At 35.9% G+C, this 24,198-nt stretch overlaps 1 protein-coding gene and 1 long non-coding RNA gene across 2 annotated transcripts in view; one reads left to right on the top strand and one right to left on the bottom strand.

Moving 5' to 3' along the window:
* Positions 1–15,816, top strand: part of LOC111873208 — a 45,084-nt gene extending 29,268 nt beyond the window's left edge. Inside the window, exon 3 of the mRNA XM_023867729.2 lies at positions 9,353–15,816. Coding sequence (XP_023723497.1) covers positions 9,353–9,556 — 204 coding nt within the window. The 3' untranslated portion in view covers positions 9,557–15,816. The remainder of the gene's footprint in view (positions 1–9,352) is intronic.
* A 3,189-nt stretch (positions 15,817–19,005) lies between these two features.
* Positions 19,006–24,004, bottom strand: LOC111873207. Its single transcript, XR_002844364.2, has 3 exons — positions 23,724–24,004; positions 19,635–19,733; positions 19,006–19,552 (listed from the first exon to the last, which is right to left on the bottom strand). It is a non-coding gene; the product is annotated as an uncharacterized LOC111873207 (long non-coding RNA).
* Positions 24,005–24,198: the final 194 nt, after the last annotated feature.

Below are 24,198 nucleotides of genomic sequence, written 5' to 3'. Positions count from 1 at the left end.
ATAGTCACCGCCGTAAAAGCCTCAAATCTTACATTGTATGACATTCTCTGCATTCTAAAAAGAAGTAAGCATATATACTAAACAATCAGTTGTCAGAACACCATATAGCTTCCAGCACTTCATGTAGTATGTATTTATAGGGCGTTGACAGAGAGTTAAAATCAGAAATTGAACAGGGGAAACATTACAGGACAATTTCTTTCCGATCAATTGTCCTATTAAATATGAATAAAAACTACTTAATATATGTAATATTTAAAGGCAAAAGGTAAAAAAAGAGAAGGTTCTCCCTGTATTTAACCACTTAATCACTACGCCATGAAAGTGTATGGGGGAGTGGATGTATAGACCGACGTTTTCTTGACCTTGACACTAGTTGGAGGTGAGAGATCAACTTCACGCCCCGGCCGCTTTCTCACTGGGGAAAGAGCCTATCATAGCCATTGGATAGGAGGTTGGGTGGATCCCAGAGCCGGTCTGAACGACACGGAGAGTTGAAAATTCTTGACCCCACCGGGTATCGAACTCCGACTCCTTGGTCGTCCAACCCGTAAACAGCCGCTATATCGACTACGCTATTCCGAAATTCTAAATAATACACTTTAAATATGGGTGCGCACAATGACTATAGTCTTACATAATTTAAATGCAACTTCAGTTGTTAGGATTTTGTCGAACTTAGACTGAAAACAAACTCAGTGCAAAATACTAGTAAAGTAAATTAACAATTAAAGATATCAACAGTCTTTACATTATTCTCGCGTTTGAAATCAAAGGCACAACTGAAATTGAATTCATATATTGCTTAAAATTAGCGGACCTACAAATACGTTGTGTTGTGTCTGTGTGGGATCTGCACTGCAGACGCAAGTCGATGATTTCACACGTAAAACCAGTTTTAGAAGTGTAGGCAGTTTCCATATGATTAAACTTCTATGTTAGTGTTTTGTTATTCCACACAGACGAGATGGAACTGCAGTCGCATAACCTCTCAAAAGCAATAGACGGTCTGTGTTCCCATAGATCACACGATGCTAGTCCAACTGCATTCACCAAATTTGTTTATAGTGATTAGAATTATTTTTCTGTTAACAGAGGTGAATATAAAACAATTTACAATCATCATCATGCTCTTCATAAAATTTGTAGGTTCCTTAAGGTTTGTTTTCTCTCGATTGATAATGTAATGACAACAGCGGAAGGCTGCCTTTATCCCTTTTTTCCAAAGTAGTCTCTTCCAGTTCTGTCCGTGTTCTTATATCTCTTCTTTTACCTTAAATTCGTAATTCTGTATCTTTCTCTGATGTCAGAATTTCTTTGGTGATCTAAGCCTACTAGTAGTCTTAATGAAGCGTCTGTGCTATCTCTAATATCTGGGATTTGTTTCTTGGCTAAAATGGAGATTTCAATTGCAAAATTAACTAAAAAAGGTAACGCTGTCTCTGTAACAGGCCATGGAGGCTCATAGGTTTGTGGGAAGTCGAAGCTTCCAGATTATCTAAACGATCGGTTCAAAGATGGCGGTGAGGTTGTCAGCCTTATGCGTCGGCAGCCCTTTACCCCCAGGAAGATTCCTGGTACTCATTTCTGTTAGAGGCTGAGCCGGCTCCAGGGCCGTAGTGTGGATGGAATGATTCGGTCAATTGAAAAATCCGATGGCTTCATCGCGAATCGAACCTGCGACCTTCCGGTTCGTAGCATGCTACCTCGACTAATTGTAGTTCATAGTATGTTACTCAGGTGTAATTTTGTGTCTTAGTTGCTAATTATTTGCCAAATGTTTTCTTAATTATATCAATTATTTTATTGTGTTTACTCGTATGTAGCCTATGTCAGAATTTTTCTCCAGCTCTTAAATCATGTTTTCGAAATCAATTAAATTAGATAATTATTATATAATCTTTCAGTCATTATTATCGTTCTATCTTTGAATATTTATTTAATACGTTCCAGTTACTTTGGTTTTCGATGTTAAAATTTTTATGTTACATTCAGGTGAAAGTTTTAAGCGTCATGTTACAATTTGTAACTCATCTTCAGGTTTTGCTCAGATTCATTTGATAGCTTTAAATTATGTTGTTACTTTCCAGATAGATTCCATTTTTGCATTGTATAAAAAAATTAACCTTCGGGTTCCCTAAAACGCTGGGAAATTCTTGAGAAACTACAGAATTGGAGGTTCCTCTAGAAGGGCTCAGCTCCATGAGTAAGTAAGTAAGTATTTCCCGTCGGGGATAAACCATACCCATGTTAATTTTTGGCCTTAACGGGTTTTAAAATGTATCTTTTCTTAGCCTAATTTCCTTACTTTCAAAACACAAAATGAAGCGTATGAGAACACCTGTGTCTGCGTCTGTCAGTCTCTCAGTGTATTCCCCTAACTTTTTAGTCCTATGAAACTTATGAGAACACCATGCTGTCTGTCTGTCTGTGCGTCCCCCATTTTTTCGTTTTCTATGCGGTCTGTGTCGAATCAAAGAAAAGAAGGCGAGTAATTCCTCCCAGAACTTCCTATTAAGTTTATATATGGGCTTCGCATTACTTGTATGGAAAGTGATAGCACATTTTCTTCTGTGATAATGTTATAAACCTTTCCAGGATTAAAACTGTCATAAATATTTTCATAATATGTGAACAGACTCCGGGTCCGGATTTAAGGAGGAGCGACCGGGGCCCCGAGGCCTCCACGAAAAATTAATAGAACCCACAGAATTTATTGAGACATTGGCTTCCGTAAAATAACGAAAAGTTTGTTTGTATTTTTATTTTATATGAGATGGGGGGGGGGATATCACAACCTAAATTTGTTGTTGCTGAGAGAGGAATCCATATTTTTATTGCCCAAGGACCCCCATAAATATAAATCCGGCTCTACATAAAATGCATTGGGAGCCTGCATTCTCTTTTTTATTTGATGATTTACTGAAGCGTGAAAGTGACCTCAATTAAATTACCTCCCTAGTTGAACAACACTCTTCCTATAAAAACACTTTTTATTATATTTTTGATTAATTCTAACGCAGTCGATAGGCATGTAATACTTCCATGCTTGTAACATTTATTTTTTAATTTCTCTGAGTACATTAATCATTACTCACTATCAATATCCTACAGATTCTGAGTGTAAAAATGCCTCCCAGGTGAATAACCAGTACATCGTTGAGACACTTAGTGACAGAGCTGTCCTCTTTCGGTATATTTAGGCTTAATTTTCTGTGAGGGTTGTTTCTTTTATTTAATAGTTCCAGTTTTAGGGAGCCGGAAACTCCCCACATCCTTTCCCGTCAGCTGCAACGGGTGTCTCCTTGAATTAATAGTAGGACATACTGGCAGTGCTGACTGACACGGTGCCAGCAGGCATTTAAAACTTCATTCATGGAATTTACTTATCGACATTAGCCTTCAACCCCTTTTCATCTTCGTAATTAAATACATAACTCTTTGGAAGTGAGTCCTTCTTAAGAAGTACGCAGTTGCTCAGTCGCCCCAACAAGTTCCCAACAATTTATGGAACACAAAGGTTCATTGTCATGTCCGCCACTGGTCTCTATCCTCAGCCAGATGAATCAAACCCGCGGCTAATCCTAAATCTCCAAGATCCATTTTAATTCAGATCGTTAAACTTCGCTTAACTCTATGAGCTTATGAGTTAAAACAATTTGGCTCTGCGTTTTTGCATTTTCACCTTTTCTGAGTCAGAAAGAGATTTGTTGTGAAAATTAAACATTTCCATATCTGTTTAGAGAGTATGAAGATCAAGTTTGGCAGCCTTACTCCCATTTTGTGGGATTCTGGGTTTCATAGGAGGGACAGTCAATAAATAGGTCATAAATGGATACAAAACATGTGATAATCGAACCTGGGAAAAAAACATTTATTTCTCGACATATCCTCCATAAACATTGATATACTTGTCTCATCGCTTTACCAGTGCATCGAAACACTCAGCATAGGAGTCTAGCGACTGTTTTCTCAGTCATTTTCGCACATCCATTTCAACCTCTTCATCATCAGAGAAACGTTTACTACCAAGGTGGTTTTTAGTAAACCAAAAGGATAGAAGACATCAGGGGCCATGTCCGGGCTGTAAGGGGGATGTTCAAGAAGTTCTCCCTGTACTTGAATTCTCTCCTGGGTTTCTCGGACTGTATAGGATCTGGCAGTGTCATAATGAAGCAGTGCCCATTTTGTCACTTGACCTGGACGTCTTTGCGAATTGCAACCCGAAGTTTCAACAGAACTTCACACTACGTTGCAGAATTTACATTTTTACCACGCTTCTGAAAATGGGCTAACAGTACTCGTACATCATGATAATCACAGAATACAGTAAGCATAACATTCCCAACTGATGGCGTAACCTTAAACTTCGCACTGTTTGGTTGAAGGTGAACTTGGATGTTTTCGTTGCGTTGAAACACGTTTTGGTTCGGGTTGGTAGTGATGCACCCATGATTCGTCCCCAGTAAAAATCCTGTTAAGCAGACGAATAGTTTCTCATTCATCTGCATACCGTAAGAGATGTTGCAAGGACAGACCCATTCGGTTCATTTTTTCTTGAACCTTCAGTTCTCTGGGCACCCAACATGCGCACACTTTCCGAAACGTCAAATGATCATGCATTATGCTGTATGCTAAATCATGGGAACACCCTAGTGCGGTTGCTACGCTGTCTATCGTTATTCTGCTGTCACCTCGAATCAACTCTTTCACCTGTTGCATCTCAACAGGGCGATATGGTCGGGCATCATCTGCGAATTTCGAACGTTCTTGAGAGAATTTCTAGACCCTATTATGAGCCGCTTTACATGACAAACATCTTTGACAATAAACGGGAAACATTTCTTTATGAATATCATTTTCATTGAGTCCTTTTGCCCACAGAAAATACACGACAGGACGCTTCTCTCCGGCAATAAACTCCTCAAGCATGGTCGCCATTTTGACTACTGAAACGAGCCTCTGAACATGGGCATACACGTGTGCTACCTCGAGAGTCATGAAGCTGGACTGTGCTGCTACCTAGTGATACATATAGGAAAACTCTTACGTCTATTATAGCTGTTTTACTCCAATTTGTGACTCATTTCCTGACTCTGCCTCGTTATTTTTTTCCTCTCTCACTCTGCAGTGTATTCCGAGATAGTGCATCATAGCGAATTCACCCTGTCCTGGTGTTTCACCATTCATACTCTTCTTAATATTGTTGCTATTTATATGCATATTGTAGAATGTGTGGGACAAAACACTGAGAATAAAGAAGAAATTGTAAGTGCATGGAAAAAATTAGATGAAGTTGGGGCACTGTTCTATCTTAGTCTAACAAAGATATTTAAAATCACACGTAAGTATATAATGTTACAAGCCGGAAGGTCGCGGATTCAAGTCTCGATGAGGTCCTTGGCTTTTTTTAAATTGACCTAATCCTTCCGGCGGCACTATGGCCCTGGGGTCGACTCATTCTCTAACAGAAATCAGTACCAGGAATTAATTAATTTTCCTGGGGAGTAAAGCGCGGCCTGCGCGTAAGGCTGACAAACCTACCGCCATCTTTAAGCAGATTGTCTAAATAATGTGGGACCTTCAACGTCTCACAACCCTATGGATAGCTTTACCTTTTTACACATAGAACTTCAGCATAACAGGATGTTGACATCAAGCAAATGACCATAATAGGACCAGCTATTGTGTGAGTGGTGACTGGCCAATTAGGTCACCTGGGGCAGTGCATCATCTTAAACATGGACTGAAGAACTATGGTACTTCAGCTATGTTGACAGTATACTCGTACGAGTATACACTCATACAAATGGGCGAATACAATGTGTATGTGATGTGTGATGAGTCATTCTCAGAACATGTTTCTAATTCCAATTTCCAATGTCCCAAAATTCGATAAAGGAGGTGCTTTCGGATGGAGCTTTGTCGTTATGCTATCTTGTCAATGAAATGTGCCCTGGTTGAGGAGATATTTTGAAGCAGCGGAGAGTGGAAAGGTGAGGAAGTGGGATCTGTAGAGAAAGCTTGCGAGACAGGACAATTTTCGCCATGACCACACCCCAGTTTATATTGGTGGGGTGAATTGCCAGACGACAGAGAGAAATCTTCACCCCTCTCCTGTTGCTGATAACCAGTTGTAATAGGATAATGCATTCCTCGTCATTCTGTTTGAAGTGTTCTAATTTTGTGCCATCGTAAATGTGAAAGCACATAAATGTACATGGATTTCTCTTTCAATGGTTTTTTTTATTGCTAGTGGGGTGGGACTAAGTCCCATGTACTGTGGCCACTTCTGGCCTATTGTACCAGCCCCAGATGATAGGTGAGGGTGATTGTGGAGCAATTGGTGAAATGAAGATTGGCAGGGGAAACCGAAGTACTGGGAGAAAACCTGCCCCAGCGACACTTTGTCCACCACAAATCCCACTTGACCAGACCCGGGATCGAACCCGGGCCGCCGCGATGGGAAGCCAGTGACTAACCGCTTGAGCTATGGCGCGGCCTCTTTCAATTGATACTTTGCAGTATTTCGCATTAATAACGAGTAGGCATAGAAGCACAATACCGATTAAAAATTACTTTTAAGTGAGGAGCGTGGAATGTAAGGGTAAATTTGCCCCTGAGCTTAAATGATTAAGAATTACACCATGAAGACTTGTGGTAGAGTGGAATTATAGACCCACGTATTCTTGAACTTAGCACTATATGGGGGTTAGCGTGTTAACTGGACTCTTGCGCGCATGCGAAATACAGAAGGGTAAACGACGTTAGAAAATTGTCAAAGATATTCTTCACTTTGATGACTCTAGAAGAAACACTAAAATGAAATACATTTGCACCAAATAGCCCGAACATAAGAAAACACAATCTTAATGGTAAAGATTTAGGTAAGCACATGAACCAATATTCTAATCAAAGAGCCTGAACATATAGAAAACATACTCCAAACGGTAAAGATTTACTGTATTTACGCATGTATAGGCCGCACATTTTTTGCCAAAAATTCAAGAGGAAAACTGGGGTGCGGCTTATATTCGAAATATTCGAAATCACACTTCATTTAAAAAAAATTATATTCATAATTAGTAATACAGGGTGTTCTACTCCTGAAATAATATTCCAAGAAAATTATTTTTTCTATAATTTCTGTCTGAAAATTGTGCTGCGGCCTATACATGCACGCGGCCTATACATGCGTAAATACGGTAGGTAAGCACATTAACCAACATTCTAACAAGGAATGTTACTCCTGGGCTACTTGGTTATATTGTTGCCTTGCATGGGCGTCACAAGAATTTTTATATGAGGGAGGGGCAGTCATTCTTCCAGAGAGGAGAAACAAGAAAAATTAGCAAACTAAATTCCATTTAAGACGTTTAATACTATATTTTCACTATTATTTAAAATATTTTTTGACGTCACAATCATGATTAGCCTACGGGCTGAAAACCTAGGAATCATGGTTCGTTTCTGGCCAGGGAAAGAGAACTTTCTCTTTGCTGCAGCACATCCAGATTTCCTCAAGGGGCCACCAAACCCCCCCCCATCCAAATGGTAACTGGGATCCTTCCTGGGGGAAGGCGGAAACAGCAGTCATATTAGATGGATGTAGGCCATCGCCTATATATCATTTTAAAGAAAGTATAACATTCAAATTAAGAAATTACAGTAAAGCTTGACATATGTATGGAATTCAAAACTGGGCATATGGATTGAATCTGCTTTCAGAACCTTTACAACATACTTGCATATCACTTAACAACTGTCACCACCTTCATATCGGCAAGAGAATGGTATACAGCTTGTAAGTAACTGGGTGTTCCCTGGTGGGTTTGTGAAGAAATCAGGAAAGTTGTGAATTGTTTCATTTTTGGTCCGTTACACTATCAATCACAAAGTTAATAGAAAGTCCGTCGAGTGTAACAATTTGTAGGTCACTTCTTTATCACTTCTGCCTTACATGTTTCGGTTTGACACAACCATCATCAGAGGCACTTACTACAATTATGAAAACACTGTCGTTGTTTATGATGTTCACAGTTATGTTTGTTGTGTGGACGCTGCTACAATATGTTGACGTGTAAAAGCACAACACTTGCTAGGATAGTTGAGTACACTATCAATTCTCACTTTCCATCTGAAACTGTTTTTAAGTTAAAACGCTAATGTTAAAATATTTTAACATTAGCGTTTTAACTTAAAAACAGTTTCGGATGGAAAGTGAGAATTGATAGTGTACTCAACTATCCTAGAAAGTGTTGTGCTTTTACACGTCAACATATTGTAGCAGCGTCCACACAACAAACATAACTGTGAACATCATAAACGACAGTGTTTTCATAATTGTAGTAAGTGCCTCTGATGATGGTTGTGTCAAAACGAAACATGTAAGGCAGAAGTGATAAAGAAGTGACCTACAAATTGTTACACTCGACGGACTTTCTATTAACTCAGGAAAGTTGTATTTTGTACATATGTAAAAGTTAAAAAAATTAAAAAAAGATAAAACTATAACTGTAATAGGCTGGAGGCCCATGAAAAAAAAATAATTCTCACATACCAGACAGACCAGTCCTCTCATCAGAGAGGGCGCCCCTCAAAAACAATACTGTAAATGTCAAACATTAATAAATATCTGGTCATGAGCCCCAGATGGGGCTCGACACCAAGACTTACTTACTGACTGACCATCAGTCACAATGTGACTTTGACTTTGACTTGTATTTGGGAAGCATAACAGATATCACTAATTTTGTACACTGATTACACACTACACAAGATAGTGTCCATATTTGTACTTTCTTCATGTTAATGCATCATAGAAAAGTATTTCTTCACATCCACTTGTAAGAATACAAAATAATTTTTCAAAGCCATAAGTTAACTTGGTTCCAGTAGCATTGACAATGGTATAGCGTATAGTATCACATAGTATTATTGGGTTCCTGGACTTTGTCCATCTTTTAGTTTTCCGAACAGAACACAGTGCTTCAGAATTTGGATTTGTTTATATTAATCTCCCATCTACACCTCAGTCTACCAAGTACATTTAGTTCTTCTAACTTTCCAATTAAATCCCTGCATGAACCTCGTATCTCTTGCATCCATGCTACACCCTCTCTGGATCTCATTCTTTTGGATCTGAAAGAGGTTCCATTCTTAATTTCAATTAGTACTCTGAGTTGTTTCAATGATCTGAGCAAAACGGTATATATTTCAGCCCCAAAACCTTATAATTGTTAAATGATCATCTCAAATGAGGCAGGAGTGATAATTAATTAATATCTCACATTGTGTAGTTCATGTTTTTGTTGGAGTTAAATTTTACCCTGTTTAAATTAATATGTTACAGATTGAGGGGATGGCAGCTAGTGCTACATCAAAGGCATCAAATCCTTCAGAAGATACATGTGACATGAAGCGGAGGCAAGCACGGCCATTAACTGGGAAACATGTGAGACCAGGAACAGGAGCCAGTCCTGCCACACTACTTTCTCTGCGGCGCAAGATACAAGCACGCCAACAACAGCATGATGGCCAGCAACTGCACAAGTAGCATATGACACCAATTGGGATATTTGTGAACGAATATGGTGTGCAGAGGTCTTTATTACCGAATGTAGTCATTTCTGCATTAAGTATTAACCTAAATGCACAAATTCAAACATGTTGTTCAGAAACCGACAGAGATGTTATCTTTCTAGTATCATAAAATGCAACTATTTTATTTTCTAAGGCGTTTTGCGCAATGGATGGCATATTAAAATAAATTCCCTGATTCCAATTTCTGTTGTGTGATACTTTGCATTTTAAAATGTGCTTGTTTTTCTTCTCAGCCACATATGAGATACATTTCAATAAACTGTAGTAATTCAAATTTTAAAGGTGACAGAATTCAAGACATCTGTGGCCATTACCAACATTTCATTTACTTGATTATTTAAAGAGTCTTCCAAACATGCAGGTTAATGACCATGTGTTCAGTACTGGTGCCTGTGATCTTTGGTACAAATGATGTGAATTTTTACATATTTTAATAAAATAATTATTACAATTATTTGATAGCATACATGAAATATTTAATATGTCAAATATTTATTATTTTTATACTACTCAGTTTAATATAGTTTTAATTTTGTAAGCAATGTCACTTGGCACAACCATGTTAGTAAGTATACCTTGAACTTTGTAACTTTGAGGTGTATGCTCTAGGGCAATGAACCTTCCAGAGGAGGGGAGACTTGAGAATACTATTTGGCTCATAAAACTATTTCAACAGTGGTATGAATATAACATTATGAAGCACCAATAGATGTAGTAGAGTATGGAGGGGTGAAAATCCTCATCATATACCAAAGCTTCTCTAATACTAAAAGTAGTTCTTCATAATAAAAATTTGTAACTTTGATTCTTTAAATTCTTGCTAGCTTAAGAGATGAAATTACTAGGTACTGATATTAAATTAAAGATTTAATTAAATGTAAGTTCATTTTACCTAATCTTTCAAAACAAGAGCACAGCAAACTGAAAGGAACCCAAAAATTGTATTTAGTCTTAAGACATTTAAATATACTGTGTTAAAATCTAAGGGTATGAAGCAGAAAATTAAATTTGAGGTTAATTATACTCGGTGAATTAAGTAATATGGAGAAGAGCCTGCTGTCTCTACCTAGCACCTGAAGTTCTTGCAAAAGCAATTATACATATATCATAATGTAGACAGTCCCATAACCTACATTCAAATTAGTATGAGTCAGAAGCATTGGTGCTGTGCTAAACCAGCTCAGTGAAAGGATCTTGAACGTTAGGTGAAAAGCATTGGAATATAAGTAACGATTTAATTATGACAGTACAGTGTTTTAAGATATTTCATATTATAAACAAAAACGTGCATTTCAAGCACTAAATTGTAGCCATCCAGTAACGGGATTTTTCAGTTATATGTAGATGCTCTTTTCCCAAGCCTGGAGATCCACTATGAAATCGTATTCAGTATATTAATCTACACAGAGTATGAATGTTGGATTGTATTGCATAAAGTATATTATAATTCAGAAGTATCTAGGTCATAATGTTTCAGTTATACAGTAGCTGCATTTAGGTAAAGAAATAACGATTTTCATGAAAGTCAATAATCCCTTGACAAAAGAGAGCATGAGTTTACTAAAATAAATTTCCATATTGTGTTAAAGTTCACTTGACACATTTTTGTCAAATTTAATTCTGTTTTCTATATATATGTTGCTGTTAGGAAACGTGTACTTCAATTACATGCAGTAGCAACTGATGACATTGTCAAGCATAGAGTTCAGATTGGTTACCGTGTATGGTGTTACAGTTTTTATGACACCCTTCTTAGGGCTAACATACAGATCAGAACATCACTCAATCTCAGACCACCACCACCACCTCCACTGCTATTGCTTCCTACCCATTTTCAAATAATTCTACAGAATGTTCTGGATGGAAAATACAGTAGAATCATCTCAGAGCTTCCCACAAATTGATCAGCTGCTTCACATATATAGTCATGCTGCAGAAATTACACTGTAAGCAGAATTGTTAGGCCTGTAGCCTAACAAATTACAAATAACTCTTACTGACTAAAGCAGATGCTGAATGAAGTCAGCAATAAGCTTTAACATTCCCCTCAAATATCCCTGATATATCTTGGACAGGTGACCATGGTTTCAAGTTTCAAGTTTAATCTATAAAAAGAAAGGAACTTCAATGCGTGAATGTAAATTTTTACGGAGATTCCAGGAATTCATGTATAATAACAAAGAACCCTTAATGCATCTGTTGTGATCTGAGTGAGTTTTGTTTGTAGTACGATAAGCTACAGGCTTGACAATTCTACTAGGAGTCTGAATCTTTGTGATGCTACTGCACTGTGTTCAGTCAAGGAGGAAACTTTGTAACACTGCTGACTGGGCAGTCAGGATCTTTAGCCTGAGTGGCTCAAGGATTTGTAAGATGATCACACTGTATGGTGCACATCAACAAGTTGGCACAGTGAACAAAGAGAATGGCTGGAACCTGAAAGTGAACTCTATATATGAGTTGTGTGTTACTTGCTGCACTGTCCCATTATGAGTATCAGCACTGGATGAATGTCAAATTTGAAATGAGGATGAACTGGCATGTTTCCCTTATATTATTTTCCTTGATGTTTTGTGTTTGAATTCCAGCATCGATACATTGTTCAACTTCAACCCCTCACACCATCAGTATGTACTGTAAAAAATTATCTTTTTTGTATGATTTGAAGTTTTTACATACAATGAATATGCTGAAATCTTCTCAGGTGATTCATCGTGTCAATGTTACATTAGAAACTAACATCAACCTTGATGATGGAAAAGGAAGAGATCTCTAATATATTCATTTATAACTCAACATGGACACAGCTGATTGCCCAAGATGATTTTAGCACTTCATTCTTCTCTCTGTCACTAACATCTTATCTTTTAAGATATGGGCCTACACAGTATCTGTTTCATCCAAAACAGTGCCTTATGTCAACATTCATATTAAGATATACATTTATTATTATTTGCTGCTGAACAGATATGGTAGGTTAATTCTGGTGCATTTGCTTTGGAATTCACTCAAATATGTTCCAGCTTGATAGGATGATAAAAACACTAAAAGTTAATGGAGCTACAAGATGAAACAAATAGAATTCTTTTCACTGGTCTCTCAAATGATGAGTTCATTCACTATTGCTCTCTAACATAAAATCCCTAAGCTACAAAGGAAAGCAGGAATTTTGTGAAAGATAAGTTAGAACTGATGAAATAAAAGAGGATTTATGTAATAACTGCAGATACTTTTAGCACGATATATGGAAGATAAGCCCTCATAATCTATATGAAACAAAAAATGAAAAGAAAACAAAACAAGAGATAAGTTTTATTTTAAACAATCACACATAGCAGCTAGAAATTAAAGTAATATATATGAATTGTGAAAATATAGGAAACTCTTGTTGTAACAAATGTGTGAGGACATCAGAATTTTTATTTATTTTAAAGTGTATTGTAACGAAAAGGGCTTGTTTAGCTGTTTAATCAGTATTAGTGGAAGCAAATTATACTGTATAAAAGCCAATGTTTTATTTATATTCATAAAAAGGTCCCTAATTGAAAGAATAAATCAGTCTCTATTTCAAAGGCACCAAATATATTCAGATTCCCAGAAGTAAAACGGAAACCTTGTCAGAAATATTCCGCCATTCTGCATGCGGATGTTTATGGTAGCCAGCTGGAACATCAGTTGATTTTTAGCAGGCTACATGGTGATGTATCTCAGAAGATAGAATTCCTATACATAAATGAAGTAAATATTGAACATTATGTCATCATGAAGGACATTACTAACTTTTCTGTGTGTGTGTGTGTGTGTGTGTTTGTGTGTTTGTGTATGTAGGGGCAAGGGGAGATTGTGGGTGAGCACACACATGCACACAGACAAAGGCTGAATGTGTCGAAGTCTTTTGAGTACAGAAGTGGTGCATTTTTCATAACTGTGTTTCATAGTAAATATCAGTATAAAGAACACACTTTAAAGAGTAATTACATGTGTCTAGTTTGTAGTTCTCCCTCACCCCCTATTAACTGTGGATCAAGTAATCAAGTGTATTGAATCAGTGTTAAATTGTTGTGTATTCTGGGACAATTATACCAAAGAGGTGTTGAACAGTATGAATATGCATTTTTAATACTAAAAGAAAAAAGAAATTATTCTGTAACTAGAATAACTGGACAACTGGAAAATTTGGATTTGTTTTCAGCAGAGGCAAAGAATTTTTCTTTTTCTGTATTGTATCCTGATTGGGTTTGGGGTCCATCCACCCTCTTATCAAACAAGTACCAGAGGTCATTCCCTGGGAGTAAAGCTATCAGGGCATAAAGCTGACTACTCACCTTCATTTAGTGCCAAGGTAAAGAATATGTGGAGCTATATCTCCACACCTGCCATTTATTCATGGTGTGATGGTCAATTAAGCACAGGGATAACTTTAATGTATGTTATTGCCCACAAAACAGCCTAAGACATTTGTCTATAAAAAGAATGATAGTATATTAACTAGCCTTACAGCTGTAACCACAACAGTGAGGTATGCTTTTATGAAGCTTTTGTGGTAAGATATTTTGTACAAGAATAGTCTTTTAGATATTACTGAAATTATGATTTCAATTAAAATTTGAAATTTTTGTCATGAATTATTTTGTTACTGTTTTAACCCTTGTGCCATAATGGAAGAATATAAATTTGATCACAGATAAAATTTAAGTACATATTTTTATATTTTAAAGAAAATATATAATAATATTACTGTACTTTATTTGGTAACAGATGGTGAAAGAAATTTGATGTAATGAGTAAGTATCACTTTGCAGAAACTGGGTTTGTATTTGTGTTCTGAATTAACCATTTAATTAATAATGAAATTAATTTTGTCATAAACTGAAGTACTATCCAGATCTGGTCCTATACGCATTTGAACATATTTAATGTTAACCAACTTGAAATAAATCTACCGGTTAAAATTAAATTTTTGCACAGGCCTATTTCATTATATTCTATCTTGTATTAGAAGTGTGTTATGGATTCCTGGTGAAATTGAATGTATGTTTGTAATTCTGTACTTTTTTAAATATATGCACTCTTTTTAAATTTCTTGGTCTCTCCTCAGTATGTAAGATATCTGTTCATTTATTTCTGAAAAAAAAAACTGAATTTAAAGAAGGCAAATATTTCAGTCACAGAAATTAATTTAACATTATAAATATTTTCTTCTAGGTTCCCAAACCTTTAACAGTAGTCATGCCACCTTTATATGCTTTGAGTGTTATTTTATTATTCTATTCTAGGGGGATGTGGGCTATTTAATGATGATGCATGAACTGCAGAAGAAATTTAAAATGACAAGATCGAAGGATGATACTCAGCAGGTTGTAGCAATACTACTCTACACTTCTATATTAGGGTACAAGGTTCAGATCTTGGCTCCATTACCACCTAATCTAACTGATATGACTCTTCATTTTCAACATTCTCTGTAGAAAAATGCCAGAACAGGATGTTCAAAAGCCTAAAACATCCTTTAAATTACTGTCTACTCGCCATTCATGATCATTTTCCTGTACAGCTGAAGAGGTAATCAGAAAATAGCATAAGAAAATTTCAGAAGATGATCATGTATAATCAATATGAAAGAATAGGGGATTAAGTATCGGCCTATTTTATGCTATCCTGCCATTTTTCTGGAATCACTGATGAAAACAGAAAACACTGTGAAAAGTTCTCTGTGATACAACCTCATGTAGTCTGCTGAAATCCAACCAACTACACAACATTATATCCCAGAAGACAAACTCTTCACAGCCACCTCCATGAGAATCTCAGCTCCTACAGAAATTTCTCTGTTAGGATAGCCAATACATTGGGCAAGACTAAAATTCTATACCTCACAAATACTGGTCACACATATTTCTGCTTGGGCTCATATATTTGGTTATATTATAACTGCATCAGACATTATTTGTAATTTGTCGCAGTGTGATTTATAGAATTTTGGGTAGGGATGAAGTCATGCTAGATAACTAGTTTCCACCTGCATCATGCTTCTAGGGAGCATTTACCCTCTGATATTGCTAATCAAACGGTTACTAAATACAGAAAATTTAAAAGGGGAAAATATAGTAAGTAAATATAGTGATAAAATTCCTCTCTCACAGTCATAATATTGTCACGTGTTGGATAACTTCAGGCCGTATTGGACATAGCGAATGTATTGAACACTCGCTCTCACAATTACACAATTCACAATTTAACGACTACTGCCATCTGCAGTATCACACTACTTCTCCTGTAGTCACTGACATGTGCTCGATACAACCTGACTCGGCGACTGCTACAATTAAACTGACTGGTTAATTGTTACTCACTAGTAACTCACTCACTCATTACTGGCTCAATCCTCACTACTGAATAGTGTTCGCTGCTCCTTATTTAGCCTTGGCATGGACAACACAGAAAACAGTTGTGTGATAAGTACCGCTGTTGCATGATGCCGTGTTTACAGGTTGCCTAGCAACACTGTCGAGAGTTGTTTACTGCTGTGTGGTAACCGTGGTATCCCTTGTTATGTCGCTGTGGGATGTGCTGTTATGTCACCACGGCAATGGTTGCCTGACACAGTTGCTCCTCTGTTATGTCACCGCAGGGGAGGAGGTGTTTACTGAGCGTTGTGCACTGATGGAAGGAGTGGGGGTATGTGATGTCACTCGCGAGACCACAGAGCTCACGTGACCCCTACTTCCTGTTACGCCATCCACGTCACAATATTATATATTTTTCTTCATGTGGTGAAAGGCTTTATGAACTAGTAATTTAATTGTAAGTTAATAAATATACCACACATCTGTAGTGGAATAAGTATTAGTTAACAATATGCTACAAAATAACAGTTCAATAAAATGATTTAAACCATCAAAAATATGGCAATGTTATCCTGGAACTCTGCAGTATGATGAGAATATGAGTGACACGAAAATATAACACACATTCTTTCACAGTTACTACCCCTAGATTTCATAAATTCCACTTTGCAGCTTCATTAAACAAGTATCTTAACCAAATACATAAGCCCTAGCAGAAAAATGTGCAACTAGTATTTGTGAGGCATGCAGTTTTAATGTTGCCCACTGTACTGGCTATCATGAGTGGGGAATTTCTGTGGCATTTGCGATTTTCAGAAGCAGTCATGATGAATGGTTCTCTCTTCTGGGTTAGAACACCATGGAGTTGGTTATGCAATTTCATACTCTCTTCCAGCCCATGGCCCCCACACCACTCCCCACTTCATTTTTACCACCTGACCACACAAAACATACCCACTAGACAAACAACCTCTACCTGTAAGATTTGAGGTTTCATTGTGGTGACTATGAAGAAAGCAGTCTTCTGGGATGTAGAGCCATGTAGATATTGTGTTAACCGACGTTTCGGAGGAACGTAACGCCTCCATCTTCAGGGTAGAAGAAAAAATAAAAGGAAATCAGCTAGCGAGGAAACAGCGCGAACAGGTGCTCACAGGCTCAACTCGACATTAGTCTGTAAGCACCTGGTTCACACTGGTTCCTCGCTCGGGTATTTTCTTCTTTTTTCTTGTGCCCTGAAGATGGAGGCGATACGTTCCTCCAAAACGTTGGTTAACACAATATCTACATGGCGCCACATCCCAGAAGACTGCTTTCTTCAACCTCTACCTGCTTCCATTCACTTCAGTCACTCTCTAACAATCAACCACTAGACTTAATCACTGATATCACATATGACAAATAAACATACAGTTATGTAACCAATAGTATATATTGAAGAGGTAAATCATATTCATAAAATATCATCAAAACTGCATCATATCTACACATTCAGTAAAAGTTTAATTATGTATGCAAAAAGAACTAAACCTTATATAAAAATAAAACACCCTAAAAACACATACAAATATATATATATAGCTCGGCTAACTTCGGCTCCGCTCGTGACGTCACCGCGGGGAGAGTGGCGGGGTGATGCCTCGCCTATTACGCGAGCGCTATGTTACCACCACGCGCCGCTGGGGAGGTAGGGGTCAACATGTCACAATATATATATATATGTAGAAATAACAAATACCAAATAATAAATAAAATCTCACAATTTATTTACAGTATAAATTCACATACCTGCTACTATTTCACACCTTCAATGCATAAAGCTACAACTGAATAGTCAATACACATCCCTAGAAAACAGAAGTAACCACCCATACCATATCATGTAATTACAACACATGTTACATATAAATACACATGTTTGTTTCTATTTTCAGATACAGACATCAAAGAAAATACAATTAATTTTTTATGGGGGTCATTCCAAGTGTAATTTATTTTGTTTTATTAATCAATTTTATTCAGCTACCACATTATAAGAATGTCAAAACCACACACCCAATATATATAAATTTAATAATATAGACTTAATATATTATTTGTGATGTTCACTAGTAGGATACATTTTAGTCAAGTAATTAAGTGACAACAATTACGCATTTATTGTAACCACCTGACGATGATCAAACCAATCAAAACATGTAGTGGTGTAGAAAATAAAATCGCATTAACACGTTAATACTGGTTTTACTTACTGAAAAGAATATTGTGTTGACGGTCACATTAAACCCCTTTTTCTTTCAAGTGCCAAGATATAGTGTGAAAATTAATATTTTCGTTATTTCTTTGTTTTTTCTGGATTTGTCCGAAAATATTCATATACAATGAAGAGTTTGCACCATATGATTGACTAATCAGTAGTATGCGCCATTATCAGGCTTACTTTACTTTGATTTGTTTCATTCTGGTCCGTCACACTAAATTATAAATACAAACCACTCTGTCCAATGTGATATATAAGTTTTTACTACTTTAAAACTTATCTCCCTTACATGTTTCAGTCCTTACGGGCCATCTTCAGAGGGAACATCATTACAAACTGGAAACTACCATCACAATAGGTGTTTTGATTTAAAATACATACACTTACATCCTATAATGCACAGTACGCATAAAGTCGAATGTTTCACAATCACAGCAGCTTCCTGGTGTTGTAAAGTTTTTAAAAGATTCTAGATGTTATTTAAAAAACCTTTATTGTCAATAGTTAAATTTTTTAAACCATGTAGGTTCGTGTCTGTACTCCTATCGTCCTTCTTGTATGGGGCAGATTTTGTGCCACCTGTCTATCTTGATGAGGAGGTTCTTGATGTCGTCCAGGGTTTGTTCGTGGCTTGCTGTGTTGTTTTCACAGCATGTGTATGAATTTTAAATCAAAACACCTATTGTGATGGCAGTTTCCGGTTTGTAATGATGTTCCCTCTGAAGATGGCCCGTAAGGACCAAAACATGTAAGGGAGATAAGTTTTAATGAAGTAAAAACTTATATGTCACATTGGACGGAGTGGTTTGTATTTACTTTACTTTGTTTTGTTAATGGCTGTACTATTTCACAGATTCATTATACAGCTGTTGTAATACCTATTAATGAATTATTTTACATCAGTGGCTACTCCATTCAGGAAGGTAAGGTAGTATTCCTATGAATTGGGACCACATATGCATATAAAATTTAGAATGAAGATGAAGGAATAACTGACAATCACACATTTGTAACACATTCCCTTCCAACAAACATTACTCTCCCAACAGATGTGCATGTGTGGAACTGTGTGCAATTATCAAGAATATGCCATAAAGATATCCAGTACATATACTACAAGATGAACACTTTGAATGCAATCAAGAATTATCTTACATATCTTGTATAATACTTCTGGCTGTTTTGCAGAATTGGCCAAACAACTTCCTCTGTTTTGATAATGATATTATTTTTGCAGATTTATTCTTGATTTATTGAATATTTCAACTGTTACATTCTCCTGCAGTAATAATTTCTTCTGTTAAATTTGTGGTAAACAGAAGAATTCATAGCCATAAGGACCCTGAAAAAGAATTTTCTTTACATTATCATTACCAATATATGATGATGCACAATGGATTGCTTGTAATCAACAACTAACTTACAGTGTTATCTTTCATGGTAGAGGAGTCTTTCGTTTCAGGCATCCACTGAAGTGCTGACATTGTCTGGTGACGAACCAGTGTCAGCAATCTGTCATACTGCTGTTGAAGAGACATGACATACACGTTACAAGTTTAACAGATATACAAATTTTAGGCTAGTTTAAAATAACAGTTTAATGGAATGCCATGTATTTCATTATGTTTGAAACATTCAGTTTTATGGAACTTTAGCTATATTATGCATGAAGAACCATGGCAGTGGCTGTGTGAGTAGAATCAAGAGAGGGTTTAAATCAAAATATTTAAAAAAGTTCCATAGATTTGAATGGTATACTATCACACAAAATTTGTACGATTAAAGATATGGGTTCAAAAATAATAGTGTCAAAGTGATGTACTACACTCAGGTGGCCAAAAGTTGAGGATGGTCAGTATTCAAAGTAATAAGAGGAAGCAGGTGGAAGTATACATTATTTCTCTTCTGAAACTAGCCTACAGAGCCTACCCAACTCTCCCTCAAAAATATGCATGATTTTCAGCATTTTTTTCCTGTGGGCAAGTATGATCCCAGATTTTGCTCCCTTATTACAAAAGAGAACAGTTATTTTACACTTTTATGCTAAGAAAAATAACTTAGAAAATAGTGGCAATATGTAAAAGAAAAAGAAAGTCTCGTGCATTGTAAAATCTAATGACGTGTCAAGTAAATTAATTGTAGAGTAGATACTATTAGGATAGGGAAAGAAAATATGAATTCTTCAAAGAGTATTTCGATCAAGAGATTAACCCTTTGAGTGTTAGCTCATGGATCAGCTATTATACTTATTGAAACAGTTAACTTCAACACATTTAGCATAGAATTTGACATCGTAAAGATCTTTCTCTTACAAAAGAAGACTATTAGAATAATAATTGGGATGAAACACAGACAGTCATGTAACCCAGCATTTATAAAGTTAAACATATTAACACTGGTGTCTCAATATATTTTATCTCTGATGACTTTTATGATAAATAACTCGGAGTATTTTACTATTAATTATTCAATTTATGAGAGACCAACAAGACACAAAAGAAATTTACATGTCCTACAATCACATCTCGCAATGAGGCAGAAAGGGGTCCATTGCACGAGTATAAAAATATTTAACAGTCTGCTCGGATATTTATCTAACTTACTACATGATAAAAAACAGTTTATAAATGAAATAAGAGATGTTCTAATACATAATCCGTCATATACTGTTGATGAATTTTTGCTCTTCTGTCGGGATCAACAGCTAAGGAATAGAATCTTTGAAAATAGCTTTCCCATAGTATATAAAAAAAAGAAAGACTCTAATAATTGGATAACGAAAGGCATAAGAATATCTTGTAAGCATAAGAGAGCATTATACATCTTAGTTAAAAAATCAAGTGATGATAGTTTGAAGTTATATTATAAAAGATATTGTAAGATACTAGTAAGAGTAATAAGAGAAGCAAAGAGACTGTATTATCAAAAATTAATAATTAATTCAGAAAATAAAATACAAGTAACTTGGAAGATTATTAATAAAGAATCCGGAAAAAACCAGGTCTCAGATAAAGTAACAGAATTGCAAGTGGGAGAAAGTAGAGTAACGGATCCTAAGGAATTAGTGAGAATATTTAATAAACATTTTATAACTGTAACTAAGAATTTGGCAACAAAAAATGCTGATAAAAGTGAGGCAATTAAATTATTAAATAACCTTAAGTATGATAACTTACCTGAACTGAAATTAATACCCGTAACTGAGGTGGAAATAAAGAATATACTTAAGACACTAAAATCGAAAAATTCTACAGGCTATGATGGTATTTCTAGCAGAATATTAAAATATAGCATTAATCAAATAAGTAAACCACTTGGACATATACTTAATGCATCACTTGAACGTGGAATTTTTCCCGATAGAATGAAATTTGCGTCAGTAAGACCTTTACACAAAACAGGTGAGAAGGTCGTTATGGCAAATTATAGACCAATATCACTGTTAATAATCTTCTCCAAGATATTTGAAAAAGCGATGTATAATAGGATAAAGCAGCACCTACATACAAATAATCTAATTTCATCTGCTCAGTTTGGATTTAGAGAAAATAGAAGTACAGAATCTGCAATCTATGCCTTAACTAATCATATATTAGAAACTTTGGAACGACGCTGTCTTTCATTAGGAATATTCTGTGATTTGACAAAGGCATTTGATTGTGTGGTGCATGATATCCTTTTGAGCAAGTTGGCTGTATATGGACTTGGTGGTAAAACTTTAAGATGGTTGAAATCATATTTGGGAAATAGAAGGCAAAGAGTGGAATTGTATACTAATGGGAATGAAAAATGTTGTTCAGGATGGGAGATTGTTGAATATGGAGTGCCGCAGGGCTCGATTTTGGGTCCCTTGCTGTTTCTTTTATATATCAATGACCTGTCATCAGCATTAAATACTGATGATAGGTTATTGTTGTATGCAGACGATACAAGCATAGTAGTGTCTGGTATTGATATTGATGAAATCCAAGTAAGGTCTAACTTAGTGTTGAATTCTTTAAGCCGTTGGTTTGCAGTTAATGGCCTGTCTCTAAATCTGAAGAAAACTAAAGTGGTAAAATTTGATACAACTAATCGAGATAATATGTCTATACATTTAAAGTTTAATGATGAGATATTGCATCAGGAAACCCACGTTAAATTCTTGGGCATTGAAATTGATAAGACCCTGAATTGGAAGTCACAGATTGAATCGATGCTGTCCAGATTGGGCAAGGCATGCTTTGCAATAAGAAACATGAAATTGTATAGCAATATTGAAACACTAAAGATGATTTACCACGCATACTTTCATTCAATTATGAGATATGGGATAGTATTTTGGGGAAACTCGTGGGAGGCTAAGAAGATTTTTCTTTTACAAAAAAGGGCCATCAGGATAATGTTGGGAATGAAACCCAGAGAATCATGTAGAACAGTTTTTAAAAAATTAAAAATTTTGACATTGGCTTCTCAATATATTTTATCTTTAATGATACTAATGGTAAACAATCTGGGGCATTATACTTTTAATCATACAATTCATGGTAAATCAACAAGACAAGTTAGAAACCTTCATGTTCCTCAATCGCATCTAACAAAGAGGCAAAAAGGGGTCTATTGTATGAGTGTAAAAGTTTTTAATAGTTTGCCTGATTTTTTAATTGAGTTGGTACATGATAAAAAACAGTTTATTGAGAAACTAAAGGATGTATTGCTTCAAAACCCTTCTTATACTGTTGAGGAATTCTTGCTTTTCTGTCAAGACCTGTCAAGAGGTGTCTGACAGTGTACACTTCATTTAACTCTATGTCCTTGGCTGTGCTTATATATTCTTGCTGCAATTTGTATTGCTTTTTAACTATTGTATGTGTACTTGTTGCAATTTGTATTGCTTTTTAACTATTGTATGTGTACTTGTTGCAATTTGTATTGCTTTTTAACTATTGTATGTGTATTTGCTGCAATCTGTATTTCCTTTTAACAATTTTATGTGTTTTTTTTGACAAGTATGGATTATATATGCTAGTGATTTTGTTTGTGAATGTACATGCTTCCAATGTCTTGTTGGCTTGTTGACATGTTTTATATTCTGTGCCTGTGCACATTTGTGAATAATCTGAAACGCAAATGTATATGTATGTATGTATGTATGCATGCTGACTGATGGATGTCCCACAGTAGGCATTAATATAGACATTAAGTGTAAGTGTAAGTTAAGGAAGGAGAATTATTATGTATTGCTAATTATCTTGTTGGTATAATTGTATGTGTAACATCGTATCTATTTATTTGAGGCATTCAGTTTAGATTTTAAGTATGGTTGAATTGATGTTTCTGCGATTTTATCTGTGATTGTCTTGTGACTGTTGTTTGACAAGTTTTATATTCAGTGCCAGTTGCACACTTGTGAATACTCTGAAACGCTGATGTACGTATGTATGTATGTATGGCGTCAGAAAATGCTTTAATGATGTACAGTGTTCTGGAATGTAATGCTACGTATATGACACAGTTTAAATTAATACTGGTACCTGACATTGAACTAGATCAGCAATACGGTGAGAATGTTGAAGTGGACGAGGAACACGACGTGGCAAGTTATGGTAAACATTCAGCTCCTCAACATGAAATGTGCGCCATATTGGAGAGGGCTGCCTTAACACTAGACGTAGAGTGAGCAAATTCTTCCACTCTATTTGACTCTGTGAAATAAACAGCGAAACTTATTGCCACTTTTAACTTCACATCTGTTGATTTTCTTTATGTCGTGCTTATATATCACTTAACAGCCATATTTTATTATAATACAAAACAAAAACAAATGAATATAGATCCCTATTACCAACTTGAACATTTATACATTACTAGATTCTCAACAACATTAACAAATGTTTTAGTTCTTCTAAAGGAGAAAATACTTTTATTTCAAGTATTATTATTCTAATTCCATTCTTAAAATAAATGTGTAATACATTTCATCATGTTAATAATATATACCATGAGAAT

Source organism: Cryptotermes secundus, unplaced genomic scaffold, assembly GCF_002891405.2.
Source record: "Cryptotermes secundus unplaced genomic scaffold, Csec_1.0 scaffold540, whole genome shotgun sequence".
NCBI classification, from domain to species: Eukaryota; Metazoa; Arthropoda; class Insecta; order Blattodea; family Kalotermitidae; genus Cryptotermes; species Cryptotermes secundus.
Note: the sequence above shows the minus strand (reverse complement) of the source record. Positions and strands in the feature narration are given on the sequence as shown.